This window comes from Mastomys coucha, unplaced genomic scaffold (assembly GCF_008632895.1).
Source record: "Mastomys coucha isolate ucsf_1 unplaced genomic scaffold, UCSF_Mcou_1 pScaffold22, whole genome shotgun sequence".
Taxonomy (NCBI): Eukaryota; Metazoa; Chordata; class Mammalia; order Rodentia; family Muridae; genus Mastomys; species Mastomys coucha.
The window spans coordinates 114,993,338-115,020,295 of record NW_022196905.1 but is presented as its reverse complement, the minus strand read 5'-3'; the positions used below and the strand labels follow the sequence as shown (position 1 = coordinate 115,020,295).

Genomic DNA, 26,958 nt, shown 5'->3' with positions numbered 1-26,958 from the left:
TGTGGACAGAGCCTGTGGACAGAGCCTGTGGACAGAGCCTGTGGACAGCCTGTGGACAGAGCCTGTGGACAGAGCCTGTGGACAGCCTGTGGAGGGAGTGGACAGAGCCTGGGGAAAAGGAAATCAAAAGCTCTCATTGCTTTAACTATACTTTCACATGTTCTGTAACAATTCTCTTGTGTGTCTAAGTGCTGGGGACAGCCCAGAGCCTGGCAAATGTCACACACACACATGCTGAGCACTAAGCTCTTGAATATTTTAGCAATCACTTGCATGGTGGGAGTTCATATCAGAAAGAATGCAGTCTAGAGTGGTTAGTGGGAGATTGTAGTAGCTGTCTTAACAGGTAATCCAAGTGCTGGGAGGCATCCATATCACAGACTTATAGCAAAGAGTCTTGGGTTCGAACATTTGGAGGTCCCTAATGAGGCCTACCTCCTAAGGGTGTGGAGAGTAATGAGTGTCACCAAGAGATAAGAAAATGATAAGAAAATGTTTTCGGACCAAAGGCTCCTTTGTTCCTCGGGACAAAAGTTAGACTGTTTGGAGAACTGCCTACTGACTGTCGGCATCAGAGGACCTTTCCCCTTGGCACTTTCCTAAAGTGTCTAGGCCACCTTCCTGTGTATGTGTGTGTGGAGGTGTACATGTGTGTGTGCATACATTTGTATCTGTGTGTGTCTGTGTGCATGTGTCTGTGTACATGTGCAAGTATGCATGTGTATGTGCCTGTATATGCATGCATGTGTCTCTGTGTGTATACATGTGTGTCTGTGTGCATGTGCCTTTCCATGTGTCTCTGCATGTGCCTGTTTGTGTGTATATGCCTTGTGAGTATGGGCCTGTGTGTGCATGTACATGTCTGTGTGTGCATGTGCCTGTGTGTACATGTATGTTTGTGTTCATATACCTGTTGCATGTCTGTGTGTGCATGTGTACTTTTTCCTTGGGATCCCTTTGGGAACATAACTTTGCTTTACAAAACAAACATAATTTTAAGAACACAAAGACAGCCAGGTGTGGTGGCACATACCTTTATTTATTTATTTATTTGTTTGTTTGTTTTTGTTTTTTTTCGAGACAGGGTTTCTCTGTGTAGTCCTGGCTGTCCTGGAACTCACTCTCTAGACCAGGCTGGTCTTGAACTCAGAAATCCGCCTGTCTCTGCCTCCCAAGTGCTGGGACTAAAGGCGTGCGCCACCACCGCCCGGCTGGCACACACCTTTAGTCCCAGAACTCAGGAGACAGAGGCAGGTAGAGCTCTGAGTTAGAGGTAGCCTGGTTTACAGAGCAAGTTCTAGGATAGCCAGGGCTACACAGAGAAACCCTGTCTCAAAAGACAAAAAGCAAAACAAAAAAACAAACCAAACACCACACAAAGATCATATGCATCCTACTAACATGGGTTATTTAAGGAATTCTTATAACTAAATATGATGAAATAACTCAATTAAAACTAGGGAAACGTGTCAATAAAAACCTCAGCTGCTGTCTACCATCTTTGAGTTCCTGACTAAAGCAACTACAGGCTAGACTCAGGCGATTTGTATCCCCAAAGATACAAATAACCACTAAGCAAGTGAAAAGACTTGAACATCATCAGCTATCAATGAGCCAGGGCAGTGAGATGCAGGCACATTTCCTTGAGAAGGCTGTGCCCAGGCTGACTATGGCAAATGCCCATGAAGATACAGAACACAGGCCTACACTGCTGGTGGGACACCGAACAGCACAGCTGCTTCGGCATTTTCTTTTTGCAGTGTTTACTTTTATGTGCTGAGTGCTTTGCCTGCAGGCTTCTCTGTGGATCACATACATGTAATGCTCTCAGAGGCTGGAAGAAGGCAGCGGGTCCTCAGGAAATGGAATCACAAATACTTGCAAGCTGCAATGCTGGCACTGGCAACAAAACCAGTATCCTCTGGAAGATCAGCAAGTGCTCACAACCCCTGAACCATCTCTCCAGATCCTACTTTGGCAGTTTCCTAATGGGCTGATATAGTTCCATGTATAATCTCAACTTTACTAGGTACATGACAAAAAAACAAAACAAAACAAAACAAAAAACCCAAAAAAACACAAAAACACATGTCCCTCTAAAACCCTGAACATCATAATAGACAAAAAGTAGAAATGACATAGTTTTGTAAAAGGGGTTGCCACCAAGCCTAATGACCTGAGATCAATCCCTGGAACCTACAGGATGGAAGTAGAAAACCAATGTCTTCCAACTTTAACACACAAGCTGTGGCACACGTGCCCCCTCCACACAAAAGCAAAAAATATAAATAAATGTAATAATTTTTAGATTAGAAATAACTCGGGGCTGGTGAGATGGCTCAGCGGGTAAGAGCACCGACTGCTCTTCAGAAGGTCATGAGTTCAAATCCCAGCAACCACATGGTGGCTCACAACCACCCGTAATGAGTTCTGACGCCCTCTTCTGGTGCGTCTGAAGACAGCTACAGTGTACTTACATATAATAAATAAAAAAAAAAAAAAAAAGAAAGAACTCAATATCTGTTAACTGGTGAATCAATAAATACAGTGTAGGAAGTCATATAACCAGTAAAAAAGTGCTGTTTTATGCTATGAGATAAGTTTGACACACATAAAGAAAGACTCAGTTGCACAAGGCTACATATTGTATAGTGTCATTCAAGAGCAATGTCTAAAACTGGCAAACTGCTAGAGACAGGAAGTGCATATCCATGCCTGCCTGGAACTAGACACCACCTTTAGGAAGGAATTGGAGTGATTTTTTTTCCCTACACAGAATTTCTCTATGTTGGCCTGGCTGTCCTGGAAATCACTTGGTAGACCAGGCTAGCTTTGAACTCAGAGATCTGTCTGCTTCTGTTTCCCCAGTGCCAGGATTAAAGTCATGCACCAACACCGCCCCACTAGAGTGACTACTTGCTAATGGATACAAATATTCCCTTTGGGTGTGACGAAGGTTCTAGAGCTAGGTAGTAATAGTGGCTGCTAAACTCAAGTATACTAGAAAGCACTGACTGTGTATGGTGTGAAATACATGGTTTCTTTGGAGACTAAGTTGTATCATGTGATGTTTCTCTGGAGACTAAGTTGTATCATGTGATGTTTTGCTGGAGCAGATGCTTGAGCGGACACAAAGTGTTTGCACATAACCTGACAGTGGACAACACTGGTCTTTGTTGGGCTTCTCTGAGGACGTTTTGGCATTTGTTCGCCTTGCTTTTTTCACTGATCTTCACTTGTCTGACTTCACAGACAGAAATGCACACACCAGAACTTCTCGTGATATTGCCGAGGCTTCTTGCCGCTTCTCCAGACTCCCACTGATCAGTGGAGACACGTGGCTTCTTCTGGCTCAGGCTGCTGCTGCTGCTTCCTGGTTGGTGTCTGCATATGGACTGGACTGCTGACAATGACGACTGGAGTCACCCCCAAGAACTTCTTCTAAACAGGTGCACATCCCCCTTATCCTATTCACCATCTTCCTCCCTGCTGTCGGTTGGTAAACTGTAAGGGAGGTTGAAGCACTTAAGAACCTTTACTAAAGTAGGTTTTGAAAAATTTAAGCCTACAACTGTGCAAAGATGAATTGTATAGTGTATGGGTTATATAAAAAATGAAGTTTGGGACAAAAGAAAAAAATGTCACATTGCTGGAATTCATGGTATAATAAATACTGGAGATGTCTGCTTTGAGGCAGGGAACCTCAAACATTGGAAGCACAAAACAAACAGTGGAAGAAGGGATTAAAGATGAAGCTTACATGAAAATATCTAATTTCTCAAAGAAATCCATTATTCCTGGGCTGAAAAATTACATTGCAAGAATTTTTATGGTATCTTCAGCTTACTCCCACAAAACAATGATAAAATTTGAATTTCATGAAAAAATTGGAAATTTGACAGAAAATTGGTAACAATTAAAACATTTTCTTAATTAAAAAATCATTTTTAAGCCAGGCAGTGGTGGTGCATGCCTTTAATCCCAGCACTTGGGAGGCAGAGGCAGGCAGATTTCTGAGTTCAAGGCCAGCCTGGTCTAGAGAGTGAGTTCCAGGACAGCCAGGGCTACACAGAGAAACCCTGTATCGAAAAAATAAAACAAAACAAAAAAACATTTTTATTGTTGGGAATTTTTTTCTGAGATGTTATATATGTATGTAGCTCAAACTGGTCTCAAACCCACTATCTTCTTGCCTCAGCCCCAAGTACTGGGACTACTCGTGTGTACTAACACCTCTGGGCCATGTTTTTTGAGAAGTAGGTAGAACTTGAAACTAGAAATCAAGGGTCTTAATTCATCTGAAGCAGGATTTTAGAATGAACTGTCCAAAGAATGTATATTTAGACAACCACTAAGTTGAAATGGATGTATAAAAAAAGTTATACCAGACTAACATGTTCTTTTGGATTGAACAACTACATTGATTGTATCTGAGATTTGGACAGAGTAATTGGTAAGGAATTTCTTGATATAAAAATGACAAATTTAGCTGTGCATGGTGGTGCATGCCTTTAATCCCACCCAGCACCCGGGAGGCAGAGGCAGGTAGATCTCTCTTAGTTCCAGGCCAGCTTGGTCTACCATAGTTCCAGGGCAGCCAGGGATCTACAGAGAAACCCTGTCTCAATAGATGACATTTCAGACTAAGAAGAATTACAGTTAGGCTCATTTCTTTTGCAAATGCACCCTGGTGGCCATCTACTTCCCTGCGCTTCAATAACGGGTGAGAAGTACAGGCCGATTTCTTTGGCTTTCTCTCTTCCTTAGGCTCAAGTAGGCTTGTTTCCAGTAGGAGCCTGCACACGTTGCTGCCAGTAGTGAAAAGTTGGCAGTCTGTCTGTGCCTTGATGCCTGCATGGTCAGGTCAGGTTCCTAGCCTGGCTCAGTGGTCTCTGAGGAGATGTCAGCCGGCTTCCCCGCAAGCCCATATGGGCAGGGGCTGCTCTGTGCTTCCTGTAGACTTTGTTGGGTCATAGGAATATTTTTGTTTGTTTGTTTGTTTGTTTGTTTTTTCGAGACAGGGTTTCTCTGTGTAGCCCTGGCTGTCCTGGAACTCACTCTGTAGATCAGGCTGGCCTCGAACTCAGAAATCCACCTGCCTCTGCCTCCCAAGTGCTGGGGTTAAAGGCATGTGCCACCACCACCTGGCAGGAATCTTTACAGAATCGCATTTCTAGGCACACCTGACCTAGGGGCAAAACTATAATGTATCTATCTGTGTGCATTTTTTGTGTCCTGGTTCGGAATTAGCATGAATGAGGCCCAGTCAGTGAGTAAGGCTCTCTCTCATCCTCATCAATGAGTATGTTACTCTGCAACCACATGGTGGCTCACAACCATTTGTAATGGAATCTGACGCCCTCTTCTGGTGTGTCTGAAGACAGCTATAGTGTACGCATACAAAAAGTAAATAAATCTTTAAAAACAAACAAACAAACAAAAAAAAAAAACCCAAAGCCAGCTTGGTATACATAGCAAGTTCCAGGACATTCAGAGCTACATAGTGAGATCCTGTCGGACAAAACAAAACAAAAACCAACCAAACAAACAAAAATCCCCAAAGACTCTGCTTCTATAACAGCCACAACAGAGAGGCATTTTTGGATAAGCATTGTAAGGGGAAGACCCTGAGTATTCATACACTCAGAAGTGAGGCACATCTAACATATCAATATTTTATAAAGAATTTTCAATTTCCTTTATAGTTCCTCATTGACTGTGAGACAAAATAAAAGTTCTTGGACATTTTCTCCTCATTTTAAACTATCTTACCATTTTGAGAATTCCCTTTTAAGACACTCAGCCCCTAAGCTTTAGGGCCTAAGCATCCATTTCTGTACTTGTCCCTTTCAGTAATTTCCCACCTGTACTGGACTTACTTTTGAGGATTTACTGTTTCTGCTTCCCACATGAAAGCTTGTAATTCTCTGCATTCCTCCACACTTTCTCAGGGCCTTCTCCTTAGACCTTGCTTGAGCTAACATGTTCACAAGCAATTCCTCCCATTATTATTGTTGTTGTTATTATTACTATTTTGGTTTTTGGAGACAGGGTTTCTCTGTGTAGCCCTGGCTGTCCTGAAACTCACTCTGTAGACTAGGTTGGTCTCAAACTCAGAAATCTGGCTGCCTCTGCCTCCTAAGTGCTGGGATTAAAGGCGTGTGCCACCACTGCATGGCTTAAAATTATTTTTAAGGCAATGTTTCATGTGTCATATCCTAGGCTGGTCTTAACCTAGCTATGTAGTCATGGATGACCCTGAACTTCTGATTCCCTGCTTCTACTTCCCCAGTACTGTGATTACAGGTATGTGCCACACAGGGCTTATGCAGTGCTAGAGATGGAACTCAGGGTTTCATGTACACTAGAAAAGCTCTCTACTGACAGAGCTACATCCCTAGACCCTCTCTTTTCCCTTATTAATTTGTGTAGCTCATTTTCTCTTTTATTAAGGTAAACTCAAAACTGTTTCTGAACTTTCTGAACACACACACACACACACACCACACATACACACACACACACACACACACACACAAACACACACACACACACACACACCCCTATAGAACAATGTCTTTTCCCCTCGCCATAAGTTTCTAATGACAAAACAAAGACTGATTCCACCAAAGTCTATCCTGGAGAAGCAATGGGTTTATTAGGGTTACTTATAAAGCATACATGAAGAATTACGATTAGGAGCTGTGGTGATCCTAGGACTGCACCTAGCATGTATGAAAGCTTGCCTGTGGCTGGCCAGAGGGAGCTTCCTTCCTAGTCTTTCCCTGCACGTCTCCTGGAGCGCCTTCCTAAGGCCACGTACAATTTGGGCAGAATTGCATACACCTGGTTGGGAGGAGCGGCTGGATACTCAGGTGAAGGTCCTATGCATAGAAGGCTCTCCTAGAAGGTCCTTCTAGGACGGAACATTAGCAGGCAGCAAGTTCAGCTGTGATCATCTCTTGGACTTGGGCACACCTGAATTCCTGAAGATAGCAGTTCGGCTTAAAGATAGTTTTGTATAATACATACACATCAAGTTCCTTGTCTCAAATTTACCAAAGATTAGATCCTGCTCTCTTTGATGACATATACTTATTGGATATATACAATAATTGATTATAGGGCTAAGTACTTTTATGTTTGTTTTTTGAGACTGAGTTTCTCTGTGTAGCCCTGGCTGTCCTGAAACTTACTCTGTAGACCAGGCTAGTTAAATTCTATATAATGTGTATTAGTTGGCTTTCTGTTGCTGTGATAAACATGACCAAAGACAATTTGAGATGGAAGGGTTTAGTTCTTCTTAAACTTTACAATCTATTATCTAGGGAAGCTAAGGCAGAAACTCACGGCAACAACTTGAACACTTTCTCACCAGGTCACTGCCAGGCTCACTGACAGCGAGCTACCTTCTTTATACAGCTCAGGCCCTCCTGCGTAGGAATGGAACTGCCCATAGTGGACTGGGACCTCCTACATCAATTAGTAATCAAGAAAACACAGATACAACTACAGGCCAATCTAATGGAGATAACCCAATGGAAGTAATTCTTCAACTGAGGATCCTTCTTCCTATGGGGTCAAAGCATGTCCAAACCCCAGAAACCTCATCCTGAGATCTGTAAGAGTAGGATCACTCCCCTCCCCCCAGACCCACGTGTCTTGGAACACACATTTGCCCCACCAAAGAAGGTCATGTAGCCCAGTAGCCAAGTTAAACTTCCTCTCCTAAGGTCATATCCAGCAGTACCTGGAATTCCTCTAATGAAAATACATTCTCAGAGCTATGTCAGTTTCATTGAATGCAAATTTACAAGTAATTTTGAGTTCAAGATCCTAGCAATCCCGGGTCCTTTAATGCCAGGATTAGTGAATAGTATTAACTCTTAGATCACACATCACCCTGTCGTACAATGATATATTTATACCAACTACAGAGTGGCCACAAGAGTTACAGAGCCTGAAGAGTTCAGGGAAGCTCTCCTGAAGCTGACCTAATACAGTTCACTCCTGCAGAAGCTACAAGGAAGTCTGACTAGACACAGACACAGCTGTTCTGGCTCAGAGTTGTTAGTACAGGCCCAGGTGTCTGGCCATCCCAACTGTTGATCTGAAGCAGACAGAGCAACACAGGATAGACTGCGCTTGGTCTGGAGTCTCAGAACAGTCTTTCACTTCAGCCAGTTTCTTAGCTAAGGCTCATGACAAGTGATGGGCCAAAATGGGGGCACTTTGTACAGTGCCACCTGAGGGGTTGTACCTGCTGCAACAGCTCACACGTATAGTCTCTGCTTTGATTTGATAGTCCCAGGCAGGGAGCGTGTTTATTCACACAAAACAAATGATTTTTCACTTCATACATCCCTGATGTGCCGGCAGAAAGCAGTTGTTGACTTGTGTGAACATGTTGCAGGGTCATTTTTCCTTGGAACTTAGCCTCAGGGTGTGGTCAAAGTGTTGCCCAGACTGAAAGCAGCAATTCGACATGGCAGAGTAAGCGGGAGCAAGCTCAGATGATTCGTTCTTCTACCTCAAACTATCAGTTTACCAAAGCCTTACAAATTCTATTCTACAAAAGGACTTTTTGTTTGTTTGAGACAGGGTCTCACTGTGTGGCCTGAAACTGACTGGCTTGAAACTTGCTTTATTGATCAGGCTATTCTCAAATTCACATAGATCTGTCTGTCTCTGCCTTCAGTGTTCTAGGATTAAAGGGGTATGCCATCAAATCCAGACTTCCTGCAAAGCTTCTTGATTTCACTATTCTTCAGTCACACACTTGAGGGGGAAACATTAGAGTATACACATGGCAGACTATTCAGCTACCACCAGGGCCCAACTTTTTTTAGGCTATTTTTTTTTTTGTTTGTTTGTTTGCTTGGTTTTTCAAAACAGGGTTTCTCTGTGTAGCCCTGGCTGTCCTGGAACTCACTCTGTAGACCAGGCTGGCCTCAGAACTCAGAAATCCGCTTGCCTCTGCCTCCCAAGTGCTGGGATTAAAGGTGTGCGCCACCACCGCCCGGCCAGGCCCAACTTTTTAAAATCTTTCTTTCTTTCTTTTTTTTTTTTAAAGATTTATTTATTATTTATTTATTACAAGTACACTGTAGCTGTCTTCAGATGCACCAGAAGAGGGCGTCAGATCTCATTATGGGTGGTTGTGAGCCACCATGTGGTTGCTGGGATTTGAACTCAGGACCTTCGGAAGAGCAATTGGTGCTCTTACCTGCTGAGCCATCTCATCAGTCCCAGGCCCAACTTTTTTTAGGCTATTTTTTAAAAAAAGTATTATTTGTTCTTTGAGAATTTTGTACATTTTGATCGCCCTCCTCCTCCAACTCTCCCTAGCTCCATGTCCCCTTTCCTTCCCACCCGACTCTATATGCCTTTCCTAACTGCCAGATTTTAACTTCTCTTATCTCCTTTAAATACTGTGATAGATACCCAACTGCTCTCAGCCTTAGTCTTCTCTTCATTCATTATTCTTTTTTATAGTGAGAAAGGGTCACACTCTACAACCCAGGCTGACCTGAAACTAAGTAGACTAGGCCAGCTTCCCACTCACAGAGACCCACCTGCCTGAGTGCTGGGATCAAAGGCTCTGGCCATTATGCCCAACTGTAATCTCTTTTTCTTAAAGGGATATCAGACCCTGGATTGGGGCCCACCTGTAGGACTTCATTTAGCTTTAATTATTTCTGTAATTACTATAATTAGCTCTCCAAATGCAATTATAGGGCACTTGAGGCACATGATTTAGTCCATGTCAAGGACACACTGCTTACTCCAAAGTTGTCTTCAGGTTTCCTCAGGTCTCCAAGCACTCTCCTTCCCAGGAAGGCTTGGGACTAAAGCTACACCTAGCTTTTCCTTTATTTTTATGTGGTGTTTTCATGCACAAATCTGGCAACACCCCAGTGAAAGCCTCTGGTGGCTGTAAGCCCCTTAGTGAGAGTCTTAATCTTGCCTTCCCAAGTTTGCCTCTCCATAGATTCATAGTGCTCAGCATGCTTGACCATATCCTGTTTCCTATTGCTTCACAAGTGCTTCCTGCCTTTCTAAGTCATGCTCCTGAGTATCTTCTGGGTACCGTGTTGACATGTGTGAGCAGGACTGACTCGTAATAAAGGATCTTCAAAGACGGAAAATACCTTTGCAGTGATTGGGAAAGGCATGAGACAGGAGTAAAGATTTTAACATTTACTGGGTAGATGGCAGACCACACACACAATTCAAAAAGAAGGACCCACAGGTATTTCTTAGGACATAGCCATGTCCTACTGTGGCAGAATGACCAGTGCCTCATACTTGCACAGCCTGGGCTAGATGTCAAGGTCAGTACGGCCAGGCAAATGGAGGGCGTCTAGCTGTCTATTAGAGGGGCGGTCATTAGGCAACAACTGTAAAAAGGACACCTGTAGAGGACTGCTCATATGGATGGTGGAGGAGGAAGTTCATCATAGATAAAAAGGGAGAGCATAGTCAGAGGCAGACATCTGGGAGAGTCCAGAGCAAAGATGACCATGAACCATGTGAAGAGAGGGGGAAGGAGGAGAGAGGGGAGAAGAGTCCCAGATAAGAGGGGCAGCCTGGGCCAAGACACTGACCAAGAGAGTGCCATAGCATAAATGGCTGGATTATAGAGGGAAAAGCAGCTGGAGGAAGGGCAGCCCAGCCCGTGGACTGGAGAAGTTTAGGGTAGGGAGCAGAGCATGCCTGCCATACCCTGAGGGATTCTGGGAGAACCTCATGGCCAGGTCCACTTTGATGTCAGTCACCTCAGCCATTTGCCCCAGGGTTTGAGACCTTAGCAGTAATAAAAAAGAAAAAAATACACAACATAGTCTAGCTTTGTTTTCATGATTCTACAGGTGTGTGTGTGAATGTGGATATGTATGCATGGAGAGGCCAGTGACCAACTTATCTACATTAATCATTTGCTCGTTTTTTAAAAAAGTCTTTCCCTAAATCTGGAGCTGATTCAATTAGGCTCAGTTTGGGCATCGTTCTTGCCTCCCCAGTACTGGAAAGTATTCCACACCCAGCTTTCCATGTTTTGTTTCTGTCTTTTTGAGACCCACGTTGACTCTTTTTTTCCCTTTTTTTGGTTTTTCGAGACAGGGTTTCTCTGTGTAGCCCTGGCTGTCCTGGAACTCACTCTCTAGACCAGGCTGGCCTCGAACTCAGAAATTTGCCTGCCTCTGCCTCCCAAGTGCTGGGATTAAAGGCGTGTGCCGCCACTGCCCAGCTCCCGTTGACTCTTAATAATCTAGACCTCACTCTGTAGACCAGGCTGGCCTTGAGCTCAGGTTCACCACCCTTGGCCTTAGGAGTGGTGTGATTAAAAATGTGCTTTTCCCTTGGGAAATGAAGATGGAACTTCTATGTGGTGTGCACGAGTCCTGGAAGACAGTATGTGGATCAGCCTGCCAGTTTACCTAGCTTGCACTGGGATTGAAGGCCTCACCTAGCCTGGTGGCTAGGATTCCTATGTCTTCTCCAATTAGAAATTTCCTCGAGCCTTTATCACTGTGCTGAATTCCCACGGGCACAATCAGAACGTGGCATAAGCTAGTCCTTGAAAACCGGACAGCTCAGCGGGCCTGACCAGAGCTGAAGCTTGCGGCCTACATGGGCTTGGCAGGGACTACCAGTGACAAACAGCTGACTAACCGAGGGTGGCGGCGGGTCTTAACGGACCGCAGGACAGCCTAGCGCAGGGAAGGCAGGGAGGTCTTCCAAGGCAGGAGAAGGCAACGAGGGGATGGATGAAGCTGCGCCTCGCGCCTCTCCTACCCCCTCTCCTCCCGCAGCGGAACCCAGCCTAGACGAGCGGAGCGGCGCGAAGTGCGCGTGCGCGACAGTCCCGCTTAGCCCGCCGGTCTGTCTCTTGGCTCCACCCGGCCGCCGCTTCTCCCACTGCGCACGCGCAGCCGCCTCCCTGCCCCGCCCCACAGCGGCCCATCCTTCCCTCCCTAGAGGTGGCCTGAGTCTCTCGGAGTGGCCACGTGCGCTCTTGCGCGCTGGCGGGACGGCCCTCCCGGTGACGTGACCGCCCACTCGGAGCTCTCGGGCTATAGCTTGCCTGTCTCCCGCTCCCACAATCCGGCGTGATGGCTGCCGTGGTACCTGGCGCCGTTTCTCTCTCCCCACTGCTGTCTGTTCTCCTGAGCCTGCTGCTCCTCTTTGCTCCGCATGGCGGCAGCGGCCTGCACACGAAGGGCGCCCTTCCCTTGGACACAGTCACTTTCTACAAGGTAAGGAGGGCGGGGGGTCGTGCGCAGGTGCAGATAGACGCCCGTGGGAGCGCGCGCCCACGGGGACGTTGGGCCCCGAGGGGTGGCAGCAGGCAGTGCTTAGCCACCCTAGACATCCCACCATCCTATACGGGCCGAGTGTCGACAGAGCAGGGGCGCACCCTGACCATCCGGCATCCCTGCCTTGACCTTGCAGCCCGGGTATTTGCTACATCTTTTTCTTACAAAAAAGCTACAAAACGCAGTCAAGGGAACTAAGTGTCTCTTCCTTTTATCGATAGGGAAAAAGACAATGCCGGGGAAAGATCCAATCCACGAGTCACAAGTGGAAGACCGGAGGGCGGGGCGAGGTCAACGCTCCTCGGCTCACTGATGGGGTGGGGGTGGCCGAGAGAACTCCGTACGTTAGCACGCAAGTCGGCTCCTCTGAGGATGGATTGTAGCGTTCTTGGCAATGTTCAAACGAGGTTGAAACCGCACACTGACCCCTACAAAGTGCAAGGGTTAAAAAGGTGCAGGCCTCGCACCTGTAGAGAACATCTTGGGGGCAGAGAAGGAAATGAACAAAAAAACCTGGCCAAGGCACGAAAGAAACTACACTATTCTCAACAATTTTTTATTTTTATTATTCTTATTTTTTATTAAAATTTGGTTTCTAAGGCTGGGTATATGGATGGCGGAAATGCTGCAGGCTGAATTCAGTGGTCTCTGGCCCCAGCTCCTCGGGCATGCCTTTAGTTACCAGAAGCTTCTCACTTCCTCTGTCGGGCTAGCTCAGCATAGAGAGAAGTGGTCGTTTTCTTACTTTGTTAGAACGAGGAACTGAAACGCAGAAAGGGACTCTAAAGGCGCCTGTGTTGAGTGGTTAGACAGGGCTATTTTGGAAAGGGTTGCTGTGAAGCCTACACGTGCAACCCATTCAAATTTTTTTTTTTTGGTTTTTCGAGACAAGGTTTCTCTGTATAGCCCTGGCTGTCCTGGAACTCACTCTGTAGACCAGGCTGGCCTTGAACTCAGAAATCCTCCTGCCTGTGCCTCCCAAGTGCTGGGATTAAAGGCATGCGCCACCACACCTTTATAAAGAAAGAAACTTGCCTGATGGGATATTAAGCATCTTATTAGTCATCCATTCAACCCTATATGGCAATGTAGTAATATCACAGTCCAAGTGTGACATTTTGCACCATAGGTTTAATCAGTTGCTGCTTCTCCATCTTTAAGGACTACCTCCCTGCCCTGAAGGTGTCATCCCCGACCCGGGCAAAGCCCACTGGCCACCCAGCACCTTGAGATTCTACTTAAACAGTAGCAAGCCCTATAGGGAATGTCCCTTATTGTATCTCATTTCCTAGCCATTTTCCTTTTCCAGTCTGCTCCAGGCAACACAAGCCTTCTCTCTGACTGTCCCTAGCTCACGGCTGTTAGTCCATCTTTGAAATAGGTTACTTCTCATAGCTCTGGCTTAGGTTAAATGTTAACTTCTCTTGTCCCATCCTTGCTTTCTCAGTTGTCCAGATTGAGAAAGCAGTCCTATTGCTCTCTTTGGCGCCCATTAGGGCACTCATCACCGTTTTTCCAGCTTGTCATTCATATTTCATAAAAGATTACATGTTTATGAAGTACCTGATATTATTTTTTAAAAAAGATTTATTTATTGCCAGGTGGTGGTGGTACATGCCTTTAATCCCAGCACTTGGGAAGCAGAGGCAGGTGGATTTCTGAGTTCGAGACCAGACTGGTCTATAGAGTGAACTCCAGGATAGCCAGGGCTATACAGAGAAACCCCCTGTCTCAAAAAACCAAAAAAAAAAAAAAAAAAAAAATTATTATTATATGTAAGTACACTGTAGCTATCTTCACACACACCAGAAGAGGGCATCAGATCTCATTACAGGTGGTTGTGAGCCACCATGTGGTTGCTGGGATTTGAACTCAGTACCTTTGGAAGAACAGTCAGTCAGTCAGTGCTCTTAACTGAGCCATGTCTCCAGCCCTGGTTTGGTTTTTTGAGACAGGGTTTTTCTGTGCAACTTGGGCTGTCCTGGAACTAGCTCTGTAGAGCAGACTAGCCTCAAACTGGCCAACTCAGAGAGATTTGCCTGCCTCTGCCACTCTCCCTCCTACTGGGATTGAAGGTGTGTGCCAACACTGCCCTGAAGTACCTGATGTATTTTTCTGACTTTACATAGCATACTAGATGAGCTGTGATCACATGAGTGAACAGGAGTCCTCTCCAGTTTTTTCCAGACTGTTCTCTTAAAAGGCAAAGGGCGCCTCCTGGTGTTTTGGATGTCCAGGAATCTTGTTTCTCATGGTTCTTTTCGACCATCACTAGAAGACTTCATCAAAGAGGCCCAGTGTTGTTCACTGCTGTGTTCATTTAGAATGGTGTGTGGGACATGATGGACTCTTAACCAGTTTCTTTTTCACTGAATTTCAGCCAGGCATGGTGTTGCATTGGGGGGAGAGAGGCAGAAAGCTCCAAAGTTCAAGGCCAGCCTAGGAAATGTAATGACCTTGTCTTAAAGCCAGTGAAGGGCCCACGAGATGGTTCAGCAAGCTTCCACCAAGCCTGGGGGCCAGAGTTCAGTCTCTGGACCCACATGGTGAAGGGAAAGAACAGACTCCCACAAATTGTCCTCTGACTTCCATTCATACTACAGCACCCACACACAAACACACATACAGAACACCACCGCTACCTTTCACTAGCCATAATCTCCTTTCTACTTCAGTGTCCAGCCATCCTGTGGTTACTGGTATTCTGTATTACACATGTCTGCCCCTGAGTAGACATTCTGTGCTAGGGTTTTGATGCACCACCCTGCTTCAACCAGCCCTGACTCACAACTATGTCGTGTCAGCTCTAGAGTTCTGTTCATTTTTCAGAGTGTCTGCCACATGCCAGACATGGGATTTGAGAAATGCACTAGAACACAGACATGGTCCTTATTCTTAGAAATGAACATCTTAGTGGAAAGCACAGAAAATAACCAAATATGGTTTCTGAGTGAGATGGGAGGAGAGTATTAAGAGAATCAATAGGTGACTGACATAGTTCTGTCCACAAGAATGGAAAATTGAACTGAGCCTTAAATGATAGAAGAAGCCAGAAGAGAGCCCAGGGAGAAGCTTCCACACAGCAACAGTTAGAAGCAAATGTTGAGCAGAAACAAGGCCAGCTGGGCTACAGGGATATGTTCTGATTTATATTTTCAGTCTCTCCTGCTGCTGGGCCCTTAGAGCTCTGGACTTTTTAGTGTCAGTGACCTGTTCTCTTGTCTTTCATGTCCCTAGGCAGTTTTAATAGCCTTAAAAATTGTAAAACCAATTGAATGTCAAAAATAAGATCTTTTTATCTTCAGTGTTTGCCTGTGACAAAAATGACAGTTTGGGATCACTGCATTACAAGTATGAAAGATTGGAGGAGGTGGCTGGAGAGATGGCTCAGTGATTAACAGCAAACACAGTTCTTGCAGAGGACTTGAGTTCATTTCCTGGCACCCATGTCAGGTGGCTCACAGCTGCCTGTAACTCTAGCTCCAGGGGATCAGTGCCCCCTTCTGGCCTCCTCTGCTACCTGTACTTAGATGCATATAGCCACACATGCACACATTATTAAAAGTAATTGTTTTTTTTTTTAAAGATCTATTTAGTACACTGTAGCTGTCTTCAGACACTCCAGAAGGGGGCTTCAGATCTCATTACAGGTGGTTATGAGCCACCATATGGTTGCTGGGATTTGAACTCAGAACCTTTGGAAGAGCAATCGGTGCTCTTAACCACTGAGCCATCTCTCCAGCCCCCAAAAGTAATTGTTTTTAAGTTGAAGACGAGAAGGCAAAACTGCTGACCAAAGCCAGCTGGAATGAATCTGTGTGCTCAAACAAAACATGTGTGGACATTTAGGGCAGTGCTATCTACAATGATAAGAGGAAGAAACAACTCAAGAGTCTTACTTGATAGTGTGGTTTACTTGGAAGGAAAAATATTCAACATGCTAAGCAAGGTGTGCTGACACATACCTGAGCACTTGGGAAGTCGAGACCGAAGGACCAGTGTAAGCTAGCCTGAATTACATAGATCCTGAAAGAAGGGGGGAAAAGGGCTTGAAGTACTGTCACATATTCTAACAAGACCAAGTTTTAAAAACACGGTAGTAAAGAATGAGACACAGAAGGCTGTGATTCCGAGTGGACAAACCAGAGACGGGAGGAGGGAAAGGGAGGAACTGTTCAGTGATTCATCATTGTTAATTTCTGGGAGCTGACAGGGTCTTCCCCATGTACAGCAGCTGACCTACATACTGTCCTGTGTGCTAGGGTTATAGACAAGCACCATTATACTTGGCTGAACTGGAGTCATTCAGATTGTGAAATATTTCATTAAATTAACTTTACCACAATTAAAATCCTGGCCTCATGCTAGAGAGATGTCTCAGCGGTTAAAAGCACCAGCTACTCTTCTAGAGGTCCTGAGCAACCTCAAGGTGGATTACAGCCATCTGTAATGACTCTAGATGTCCTCTTCTGGTGTGCAGGTGTACATGAAGATAAGAGCACTCATATACATAAAACAAATCTTTTTTTTTTCCCGAGTCAGGATTTCTCTGTATAGCCCTGGCTGGCCTGGAACTCACTCTGTAGACTAGGCTGGCCTCGAACTCAGAAATCCACCTGCCTTTGTCTCCCAAGTGCTGGGAGCCCGGCTCATAAGACAAATTTAAAAAAAAATGTCAGGCTACAGAGAAGTAGCTAAAAGGTACTCTGGAACATTGATGCAAGTCTGACCACCAAAGCCAAAGCAGCCTGAGTGTTTTGAACACCTCAATGTGGCTGCTCTGCCTCCTGGGTGCTGGATTAGAGGCGCGTTCCCACCACTTCTGGGCTCTGCAACAGTCTTTTGCTAGTGGGAACTTATACCTAGTGTAACACACAGTAAAGAGAGCATATCCTAAGCTTTAAGGGAATTAGCGAGTGGTAGCCTGGGACAGCTTGTCTCCTGTGTAGGCTTGCTTCTGCTATGTCTCTTAAACAGGGGCCCTTTGGGAAAAGGGGTTAGCCCTCCACAACCCTAAACACCCGACTGGCTCAGCTCTGTGCGCCCTCAGGTCATTCCCAAAAGCAAGTTCGTCTTGGTGAAGTTCGACACCCAGTACCCCTATGGAGAGAAGCAAGACGAGTTCAAGCGTCTGGCTGAGAACTCAGCCACCAGCGATGATCTCTTGGTGGCAGAGGTGGGGATCTCAGGTATGGACAACTCCAGGATGAATTGGGATGGGGACTAAATTAACCTCTGAACCATTCCCCTGAGGAAACTGGTTTGTGGTCTGGCAGGACCTAGTGCCTGCAGTAAACTGAACCCCAGCAGGTGCTGCCTCAGAGCAGCCTACAGATGCCTGGAGAGAGCATCTGTAGTGTCCCTCTTCCAAACCCTTAGCTGTCCCACTGAACCAAACCCATCCTTGTAAGGCAGGGACGGGAGGAATGCCTTCCTCTTGTCTTCCTTTCAGTTTCTGTGCCAGTGTTGGATTGTGAGGTTTAGCTGGAGTGAGCCTGAGCCACCACTAATTGAAGGGCAGTTTTTACAATTCTAGTGGCGACAGCTCAGAGATCTGAAGACACCAAATTTCAGTCCTGTCTTGACTGTTATACGAGGACTAAGATGTACCATCACCTCAGCTGGGAGGCCTGCACCTCCAGGACCTTCCCCGTTGTTCTCCCAGCTGTAGGCTAGTGGCAGTAGAGCTAGCTGGCTAGCACACTACTCCAGGGCAGCTAGACAGTTGACTCAAGTTCCAGTCAGTTCCCTCAGAGCTTGGTGCACAATAACTCCAGCAGGGCTGACATTGATCCTGTGTCTACTGTATCTACTAAGAGCCAGACCACTGTGCGGCTTTCCACAAGTTTTGTTGCTACCTCTGTGAAGGAAGTACTATGGGATTGTCACCTGCATCACAGATCTATAGCCTGATGCTTAAGACTTAATGGGACAGTTAAATGCCAGACCTAAGGGTCTAGAGAAAGAGCTCAGCAGTTAAGAGTACTGGCTTCTCTTCCAGAGGACCTGGGTTCAGTTCCCAGCAACCACATGGTGGCTTACAACCATCTGTGATCAGCAGTTGAAACCCTCATAGACATACATGCAGGCAGAGCACTGATGCACAGAGAAATAAATCATTAAAAGAAGAAAGAACGGCAGATTCAGTACTTGCCCCTTGCCTGGAGACTACTACTCCATCTTTTCTTTCTTTCTTTTTTTTTGGTTTTTCAAGACAGGGTTTCTCCGTGTAGTCCTGGCTGTCCTGAAACTCACTCTGTAGATCAGGCTTCTTGTTTCTCTGTGTAGACCGGGCTATCCTGGAACTCAGAAATGGGTGTCAACTACTACCACATATTTAACACTTCATTCTTCCAGATGCTTCCTCAGTGGTCTCCCAGTATCCCAGAGCTTGACCAGGCCCTCACACCCACAGGCTCTGGCAAGTAGTGGACACAGTATTTATAGAAGATGCCTCCCTACTCCCCCACAAAAAAAAAGTAAAGAAACAAAGGAAGATGAGCATCACTGAATGGCAGAGTAAAGCCACACAGCTAAGAGAACTGAGAACCAGGTTTCTGGCAAAGCTTCATATTAAATTACACTTTAGGCTTGAGGTTTTCCCTCTCCTCAGCAGGCCCTGTAGCAGTGTTCAGCTAGTTCCTCATGTCTGCTTTCTGTTTGCAGACTACGGTGACAAGCTGAACATGGAGCTGAGTGAGAAGTACAAGCTGGACAAAGAGAACTACCCAATCTTCTACCTCTTCCGGGACGGGGACTTTGAGAATCCTGTCCTATACAGTGGGGCAGTTAAGGTTGGAGCCATCCAGCTCTGGCTAAAGGGGCAAGGGGTCTACCTGGGCATGCCTGGATGCCTGCCTGCATATGATACCCTGGCAGGCGATTTCATCAAGGCCTCCACCGTAGAGGCCCGCCAGGCCATCTTGAAACAGGGGCAGGATGGCATCTCAGGCGTGAAGGAGACAGAGAAGAAGTGGGCTAGCCAGTACCTTAAGATCATGGGGAAGATCTTGGACCAAGGTGAAGACTTTCCAGCCTCAGAGATGGCTCGGATCAGTAAGCTGATTGAGAACAAGATGAGCGACAGCAAGAAAGAAGAGCTGCAGAAGAGTTTGAACATCCTGACTGCCTTCCGGAAGAAGGGGGTCGAGAAGGAGGAGCTGTGACAGGGCACAAGGGTTTCCCAGGGTTTGCTGAGGGCAGGAAGGGAGAGCTACCTATCTGCCGACTGTGGGACCCCTGTGGGGTCGAAGGGGCAGTGAGCAAAGCAGTCCTAAGCCAGAAACCTGTGCCCTGAGTATGCCTGGACATTCATGCTGCTGAGACCATACTTAGGACATCCCCAGAACCAGTCTGTGGAGAGCCTGTGTGCTCAGTCAAGATGGCTGGTGAAATTCCTCCACAGGAGTTGGTGCTATAGAGGGAGGCACTGCCCAGGTCCTTGACGAGTGTAATTCTGATCAAATAAAAGTCTGTTTTGGTTAGATGGTTTTCTTTTCAGATAATACTTTTGGCCTATGATCAGAGTCCAGCTTTGACTCTAAGCTGCTGTTGTGCATTCTATTCTGCACAAGAGTTCCCTGCACAAGGCACAGCCATGGCTGCCCATGTACGGTGAGGTACAGGTGCAGTCTATATTCTGACCTTATGTGAACAATCATCAGGGCATCATGTTTCATTTCTCTCCATAGAGCAAGCAAATTCATACTTTTACTAATGTACTGTCTTTAGAATTTATACAATCAAAGCAAGATGTAGTGACATACATCTGTATTCTGAGCACTAGGGAGGTAGAGGCACAAGGATCAGGAACTCAAGGTTAGCTTCAGTGATTTGAGGACCAGCCTGTGCTACATAAGACTCAAAAACAAAAACAAAATTACATGAACATTCATTCCAGTTTCAACATGTAGAATATAAATTACTTTCCAACAAAAGCACTTGCTATAAACTCTCAGTCAACATCAACTTTTGATATGCCAAGTAGCAACAACTGACTCTCATTCAGGGGACTGGAACCCTGATTTAGCACTGAACCCCAAGGCTGCCACCTGTTACAAAATGCCCTGGAGCTACAGCTCCTCAGCAGATACAAACATGATCAACACAGTTGGCAGAAGTGGGAGGACCTCGAGCTTCCACCAGACTGCTATTCAAAGCAAAACACAGTAACAAGGCCATCAATGTGAAACATCCTCGCAAGAATGGCCCATGCTCATGGTGCACAGAGTCTATGCTCCAGGAATGAATGTGAGATCGAGACACTAGTAAATCTTCAATTAAAAAAAAAATTTTTTTTCCTGTGTCTTGAGTGCTGCTTGCCTGCATGTTTATATATCCAGTGTATCTGCAGTGCCAATAGAGGGTGCTGGATTCTCTGGAATTAAAGTAGTAGATGGTTGTGAGCCACTTTGTAAGTGAAAGTGATGGCTCCTAACTGCTGAGCCATCTCTCTAGCTGCTAATATTTTAATTTTAGTTCTAATTTTAGTTGTAATCTATTTTAGAATCTCTTTGGATGCTTCAGAAACACAAAGACTTGCCTTAGCTGTTCTGGTTTATATACCTATCTAGGCCAGGCTAAATCTCAACACCAAAGTAGTCTCTTCCAGTCTCTTCATCCTTTGTGATAGCAACAGGACGGTGACATTCTACCCATACAGGATGGACTCAGGCTAACTGTAGCCATTTCTAACTTGAGGAGCAGGAAGACTAAATTACCTCGTCTTCTATTTCAAGCTGAACGTGCTTACGAGATTTGCATATGTCAGGGAAATGCAGTCTCCTTTCCTTCTGCAGGCAGATGATTATATTCAGCAACACTGGGCCAGGGCAGTAATCTGGCTCTAACGATGGCTACCTAGAGTCCTTCTTAGGGTTCCACAGCTACATACAGTTTAAGGGAATTCCCCAGTAACCTGAAACAATAGACACCGGATCTAATGTGAAGAATTTTATTCTAATGAACCTGCACATATTCTCAAATAGTGTCAAGAGGTACTTTTTAATTCAGGAGCAAAAATGCCATTAAAAAGAGGGCAGGGACTAGAGAGATGGCTTGGTGGTTATGAGCACTGACTGCTCTTCCAGAGGTCCTGAGTTCACATCCCAGCAACCACATGGTGGCTCACAACCATCTGTAGAGAGATCTGACGACCTCTTCTGGTGTGTCTGAAGACAGCTACAGTGTACTTAGATATAATAATAAATAAATCTTTAGGCCAGAGCGAGCAGGACTGGCCAGAGTGAGCAGAGGTCCTGAATTCAAATTCCCAGCAACCACAAGATGGCTCACAACCACCAGTACAGCTACAGTGTACATAGACATAAAAGTAAATAAATAAATAAATCTTGAAAAAAAGAAAAAGAGGGCAGAGTGGGGCAGGACAAAGAAATCCAAGGCTGTACAGGGAAGCCCTAAGCCCTGTCTTGCAAAAAAGGATCTCAACTCTAACTCTTACTTGGTACCCATGCAATGCTTGTGGGATAGAGAAAAGCTAGAGTTGAACAAAGCTGTGTTTCCCGGGCATGATGTGCAGTAGGTGACCCCAAATAACGTGTAATTATATGATTTGTCCTGTAAGTTTGGCAGCAAGGCAGTAATTGCACCTGCAGATTTGTACTGTGTCAGGAAGATTAAGAACAGGCAAGCACTCATCTTTTTGCTGAAAGAAAAAAAATATTCATATAAGTTAGTTCCTCCCAAAGAAGCAGGCAAATCCTGCTAAAGGGCATGTACAGGACAGAGCACAACAGCTCCACTGCCATTGCGGCTGCAGACTGCCTGAACAAAACCCTGGGTGGTTTTCTAGGAGGGGCCTTTGCCCTCGAACTCATTCAGATCTGCACACACTCTTGACATACTTCAGCCCACAGCTCCCAGTAGGACCTAAGGTCTCAGCAACTAACATATGGCCCATGACACCTGCTCAAATTCACCTGTTAGTTAATAATGGGAGTGTGCAACACATAACTGTTATGCCAAAAACATTAGTTCTGACCTTTAATCTTTTCGGTTTTGTTTATTTTCATTTATTTGTAGCTGACGATGGTTTTGACCTGATCCTCCTGCCTCCACCTCTTCAAAGCTGGATGTACGGAAGTGTCCCATGCTAGCCCATATGTAGGGATACTAGTACAGAATTGAGATGAGGTACACTGTTTTGGGAGCTCTAACTTTTAAGACTGAACAAAAACGAACCAGGAAAAGTGCCAACTTAATAAAAACATTTATGTAAATTAGCCTGTCTAGTTAAAGCTGCTTCGCTCCCTGCACTTAGTTCTCAAGAGCAGGTTTCCCACACCAATAAATCACGTAAAAAAGTAGGAAGAGTCTCAACAAACCTGCAGATAAATTGAACCCCTTTTTGTTATTGAAAAAGTTGAAACACATATACAGATTGAACGTGGTGATTGCAAAATATAATGCAATTTTGAACAATTAAAATTATGAAAATGTACAAAAGTGATGGCAGCACAGCTAGGTTTGTGCGTTCTCCATTATGTGGAGATACTACAGAGGACTCTCCGTCCACATGATATGGAGATACTACGGAGGACTCTCCGTCCACAGCAAACAAGTAACTTGAACCCAATTCCTGCTTTGCAAAGTCTTGACTTAGGATCTCAGTAGTATAAAAAGCAGTAATTTTTTTTTCAGTCTGTAAACAGTAGTCGTGGTTTTTGTTGTTTTTTTTGTTTTGTTTTTTAAATACCAGTTTACCACACAAAACCAAAACAGAACAGAATGCATACAACCTAGAACAGCAGCAGCGGCAGCGGGCCTCTGAGCATCCTCTTCAGATGCTAACGACAGACAAGCGTGGGAGAGGGGGCTTTCACTCAGGAAGAATATATACTTGAACTGTACACAATGTATAGTACATGACAGCTTCAAAAGAATAGACTTATGATAAAAGATATTGGCCATTTCATAATTTCATTCTTTTTACAGTTATCTCAAAATGTAAGAATTAGATCTGATTGAAATGCTACATTTAGTAAGAAAATCAGCAAGTCACAGAGGAAGTGCAACCCAACATGACATTATTTGTCAACAAGACCAGTGGAGGTCCTACATGTTGGGGCAGGAGACTGACTGAATAGACTATTAGAGGAAGGAGCTATGCCTGAGGACCATAGCCAGCCCAGAGTCCATACTGATCATGGTCAGCTGACAGAGCTGTTTTAGAGCATCTATGACCATGAATACATAGTAAAATTTGAATATCCCAAGAAATATTATTCCAGGAGCCAGGGCAGTGCAGGCAAAATCCCACCCAGTCCCATGGGAAACAGGTCACAACTACAGAACAGGACCACAAGTTGGTGTTCAAGGAAAGTCAAAATCAGAGTCTTCAATCCGTCTTATTCAAAAAGGCCCTTTCTTTGGGGATGAAACATGTGATACTCTGATGCAATTTCCTACAAGAAAATAGTTTGTACACATTTCCTTACAAGTTTAAATTATTGTTAACCACTATGCTGATTTGTGAATCTATGACAGTGAAGGTAAAGGATGAAATGCAAACATAGCCACTCGGGTTCTGCCAGCTGGCCTTTAGCTGCTGTCTGCCACCTCTTTGCTGGAGCAGTACATAGGAAAGACTAAACCTCACCATTTTTTCACCTTATAGTTACTGACTCTTAGGAGTCAAGTGACAGGGAACAAGAACAGAAGCGAGAGAGGAGATTCAGACACAAAACAGTCACAGAAAGAGCTGTCAGAGCTCGGCACTACATAATCAAGAGCAGTTTTTCATTTTCTCTCACACCAGCCTCTTAAGCTGGAGGCTTAGGGACCAGACCTCCAACCTCAGGTGAGCAATGTAAATACATCTGGATGCAGTTCTCAAGTGTCAACAAAGTACACCAACATCAGGCCCACTGTAAAGCATATCTTTTGTCAACCTAAAACTTAAAACCTAGGGTTAAACCCATAATATACAATTCCTTCCATCCCAAAGCTCCCCCTTAAAAGCACTAAAGTAGCAAATCTGCTTCCAAGCATATTTATGCTTGTGTATCTGTGTGACGCAAGAACGGCGACACAAGGATCACTCGCCTGCATACATCATGTACAACTTCTTCCAGCAGCTTTTCCACCTTTCCTAGATGACCAGCGGGGCGCAGTCTCAGCAGCTTATGACGGTAGGTTGTGCTCAGATTTTCTCCTCAAAATGAGCCGAACTCGGACTTCCTCGCTTCCCTGAGGCTGAGCGGGGCTGGGGATGTCTTGGCTGTTGGGGCTATGAAGCCAAAACTGAGCACCTGTCTGTGGTCATGTGTGGTGCCCTGCAGTGGCATATATTCAGCCATATCTCACCTGATCCTATGTGGACCCATCCTGGTTCCGTGGAACATCACAAAGAACCTGCCACTAAGGGAGGGGTCCTGCTCCCGAGTCTGCTCCTAGACCTGCTTTTTGCCTCATATGGCTAAAGTACCAAACAGAAACTCCCATTGCATGATGGGAAAGTGACGCACCTGCTCTGAAGTCGCTGCTATACTTAAGTCTCTATTGCTGCTTGTATAGAAACGCCCACCCCAGACATTTCTGGTAATGGGAGTGAAGTGGGGTGCTCTTGTTGCTGTCCTGGATGTATGAACAGGTATAAAGAGTGGTAAACCCAGATGAGGGTCTTGCTTCTGGTTTATATACAATAATTTAATTTGTTGTATATATTTAATACCTCAAAAATTAATTCACGACCAAAGTCCTTCATGCATCTGTGAGGAAGTTCTGGATTAGAGCAATGCCAGCCAGATGTTGGTTTTTACTGGGGAAGGTGGTGTGTCGTCTTCTGCTGTGGAGTCTTCAGTGCCTGTGGTTCCTAATTCCTTAAAGTTTTAGTTTCTTTGTAGTCTCAAGTCTTTTTCTCAGCAGCTCCCCCGTCTCCAGAAGCGAGTGCAGGTAACTGCTCTGGATTTTCCCCTGCACAGTCCTTGAAAATTTTCTTTCTTCCTACAAAACAAACACAAGCAGTCTTGCTTAAAAAATCAATCAGGCTGGGCGGTGGTGGCTCATACCTTTAATCCCAGCACTTGGGAGGCAGAGGCAGGTGGATTTCTGAGTTCAAGGTTAGCCTGGTCTACAGAGTGAGTTCCAGGACAGCCAGAGCTACACAGAGAAACTCTGTCTCGAAAAAAACCACCCCCCCCCAAAAAAAATCAATCAGTTTATAGTTACCTCACGCAGAATACCCACGGCATTTTCAGTTCATAAAGAATATGGCAGGCTGGAGATGGCTCAGTAGGTAAGAACACTAACTGCTCTTCTGAAGGTCCTGAGTTCAAATCCCAGCAACCACATGGTGGCTCACAACCATCTGTAATGAGCTCTGATGCCCTCGTCTGGTGTGTCTGGAGTAATAGCTACAGTGTACTCACATATAAAAATATTAAAAAAAAAAACAAAAAAACAAAGCTTATGGAAGGGGAAAGCCAATTTCTGGCTTCAGGTGACTCATGTAAGACACACATGGCATAGGCTAGGATCCACAGGTATGTACCTCAGACCAAGAAAAATGTGAGTCTTCCTGAGTAGTTTTATGACAAGCTGGGCAAAGTATAAAATCTGTGATGAATTTCGCATTAACTGGTCCTCAGAAGAAAGTTTCAACCTGTGCACAATGCACGCTGCTTGCACATCATCTCTTACCGTAGAGATAGAAGTGTCCTCTAACATGAGCTCTTCAAGTTTAAGTGCAATTAGATGTGCTTCAAGTCCTTTAATATGATCCACAGCATTGGAAATTACAGTCTGAAGCCCAGTAACATAGTCTTGGAAACTGGTGAAGATTGGAGGCTGTGGGGAAGAAGATGAAAAAGCTGTTAAGAGCTTCCCAACAACTCCTGTTTTTCTAGCATGGCATGCGGTGTCTATGCTGTGACCACAGGGATGGATGGATACACTTTTTGGTAAACAGACAGTCTGTAGTAACCCATTAGCTGCTAACTCAGCCCTGGGACCCACTGCACTGTCCTTCAGCTGACCTGTACATGGCGCTCTTAGTCTTCCATTGTTACTGTAGGATGGACCTGGGAAGGGGCGGCAGAGACAATGGAAGTTCAGAGACTTACATAGTGAGGCTGTCTTTTTTTTTTTTTTCTTTCCGAGACAGGGTTTCTCTGTGTAGCCCTGGCTGTCCTCGAACTCAGAAATCTACCTGCCTCTGCCTCCCAAGTGCTGGGATTAAAGGCATGCATCACCACTGCCTAGCTGTGAGACTGTCTTAAAACCAACACATACTACTTGTGTCCCAGCTACAGCGGAGGCTGCGGATCAAGAGTCAGGACAAGCCCAGGCAATACAGCACAGCCCTTTCAGAGAAGGCTGCAGGAGAGGAGCCTAGAGGCACACAAGGAAACAGTGGAAGGAAGGCAGTTGTGCCAGGCTGCTAGCTACTCTTTGTCATTACCATGATGATGCTGGTTTCTTTTTTCTTCTTTTTCTTTTTCTGAATATTTAATTTGTATGGTCTCAAGACACTTTCACAGTAACTGGACACCCAAAGGACGATAGAAATAGTCTGAAAGAGGAAATGTGCAAACTCATGAGTATAAATTACATTAAGGCATCTACACAGCTGCTAGAGACAAGGGTTAAACAAAGTCACGGCACTGGCAGCTATGCAGACGCC

The 26,958-nt window shown here is 45.2% G+C and overlaps 3 protein-coding genes across 6 annotated transcripts in view; 1 reads left to right on the top strand and 2 right to left on the bottom strand.

Moving 5' to 3' along the window:
• Tmem116 (transmembrane protein 116) overlaps nt 1-12,237 on the bottom strand; it is a 53,693-nt gene extending 41,456 nt beyond the window's left edge. Inside the window, exon 1 of one of the 3 annotated variants that reach the window (XM_031337712.1) lies at nt 12,130-12,237. The gene's annotated coding sequence lies outside the window, so the exon portion shown is untranslated. Of the gene's footprint in view, nt 1-12,085 lie in introns of all 3 variants that reach the window. The other 2 variants (XM_031337713.1, XM_031337711.1) reach the window with 2 other exon arrangements.
• On the top strand, nt 11,935-19,807 carry Erp29 (endoplasmic reticulum protein 29). Its single transcript, XM_031337716.1, has 3 exons — nt 11,935-12,257; nt 17,368-17,506; nt 18,984-19,807. Exons 1-3 carry the CDS (start codon nt 12,114-12,116, stop codon nt 19,481-19,483), a joined length of 783 nt encoding a protein of 260 aa, XP_031193576.1. The 5' UTR covers nt 11,935-12,113; the 3' UTR covers nt 19,484-19,807.
• Nucleotides 19,808-22,530: 2,723 nt separating this feature from the next.
• Nucleotides 22,531-26,958, bottom strand: part of Naa25 (N(alpha)-acetyltransferase 25, NatB auxiliary subunit) — a 48,875-nt gene continuing 44,447 nt past the window's right edge. For both annotated transcript variants that reach the window (XM_031337708.1, XM_031337709.1), the window contains 3 exons: nt 26,737-26,847; nt 25,977-26,123; nt 22,531-25,280 (listed from right to left, as the gene is read on the bottom strand). In XM_031337708.1, coding sequence (XP_031193568.1) covers nt 25,158-25,280; nt 25,977-26,123; nt 26,737-26,847 — 381 coding nt within the window. In that variant the 3' untranslated portion in view covers nt 22,531-25,157. The remainder of the gene's footprint in view (nt 25,281-25,976; nt 26,124-26,736; nt 26,848-26,958) is intronic.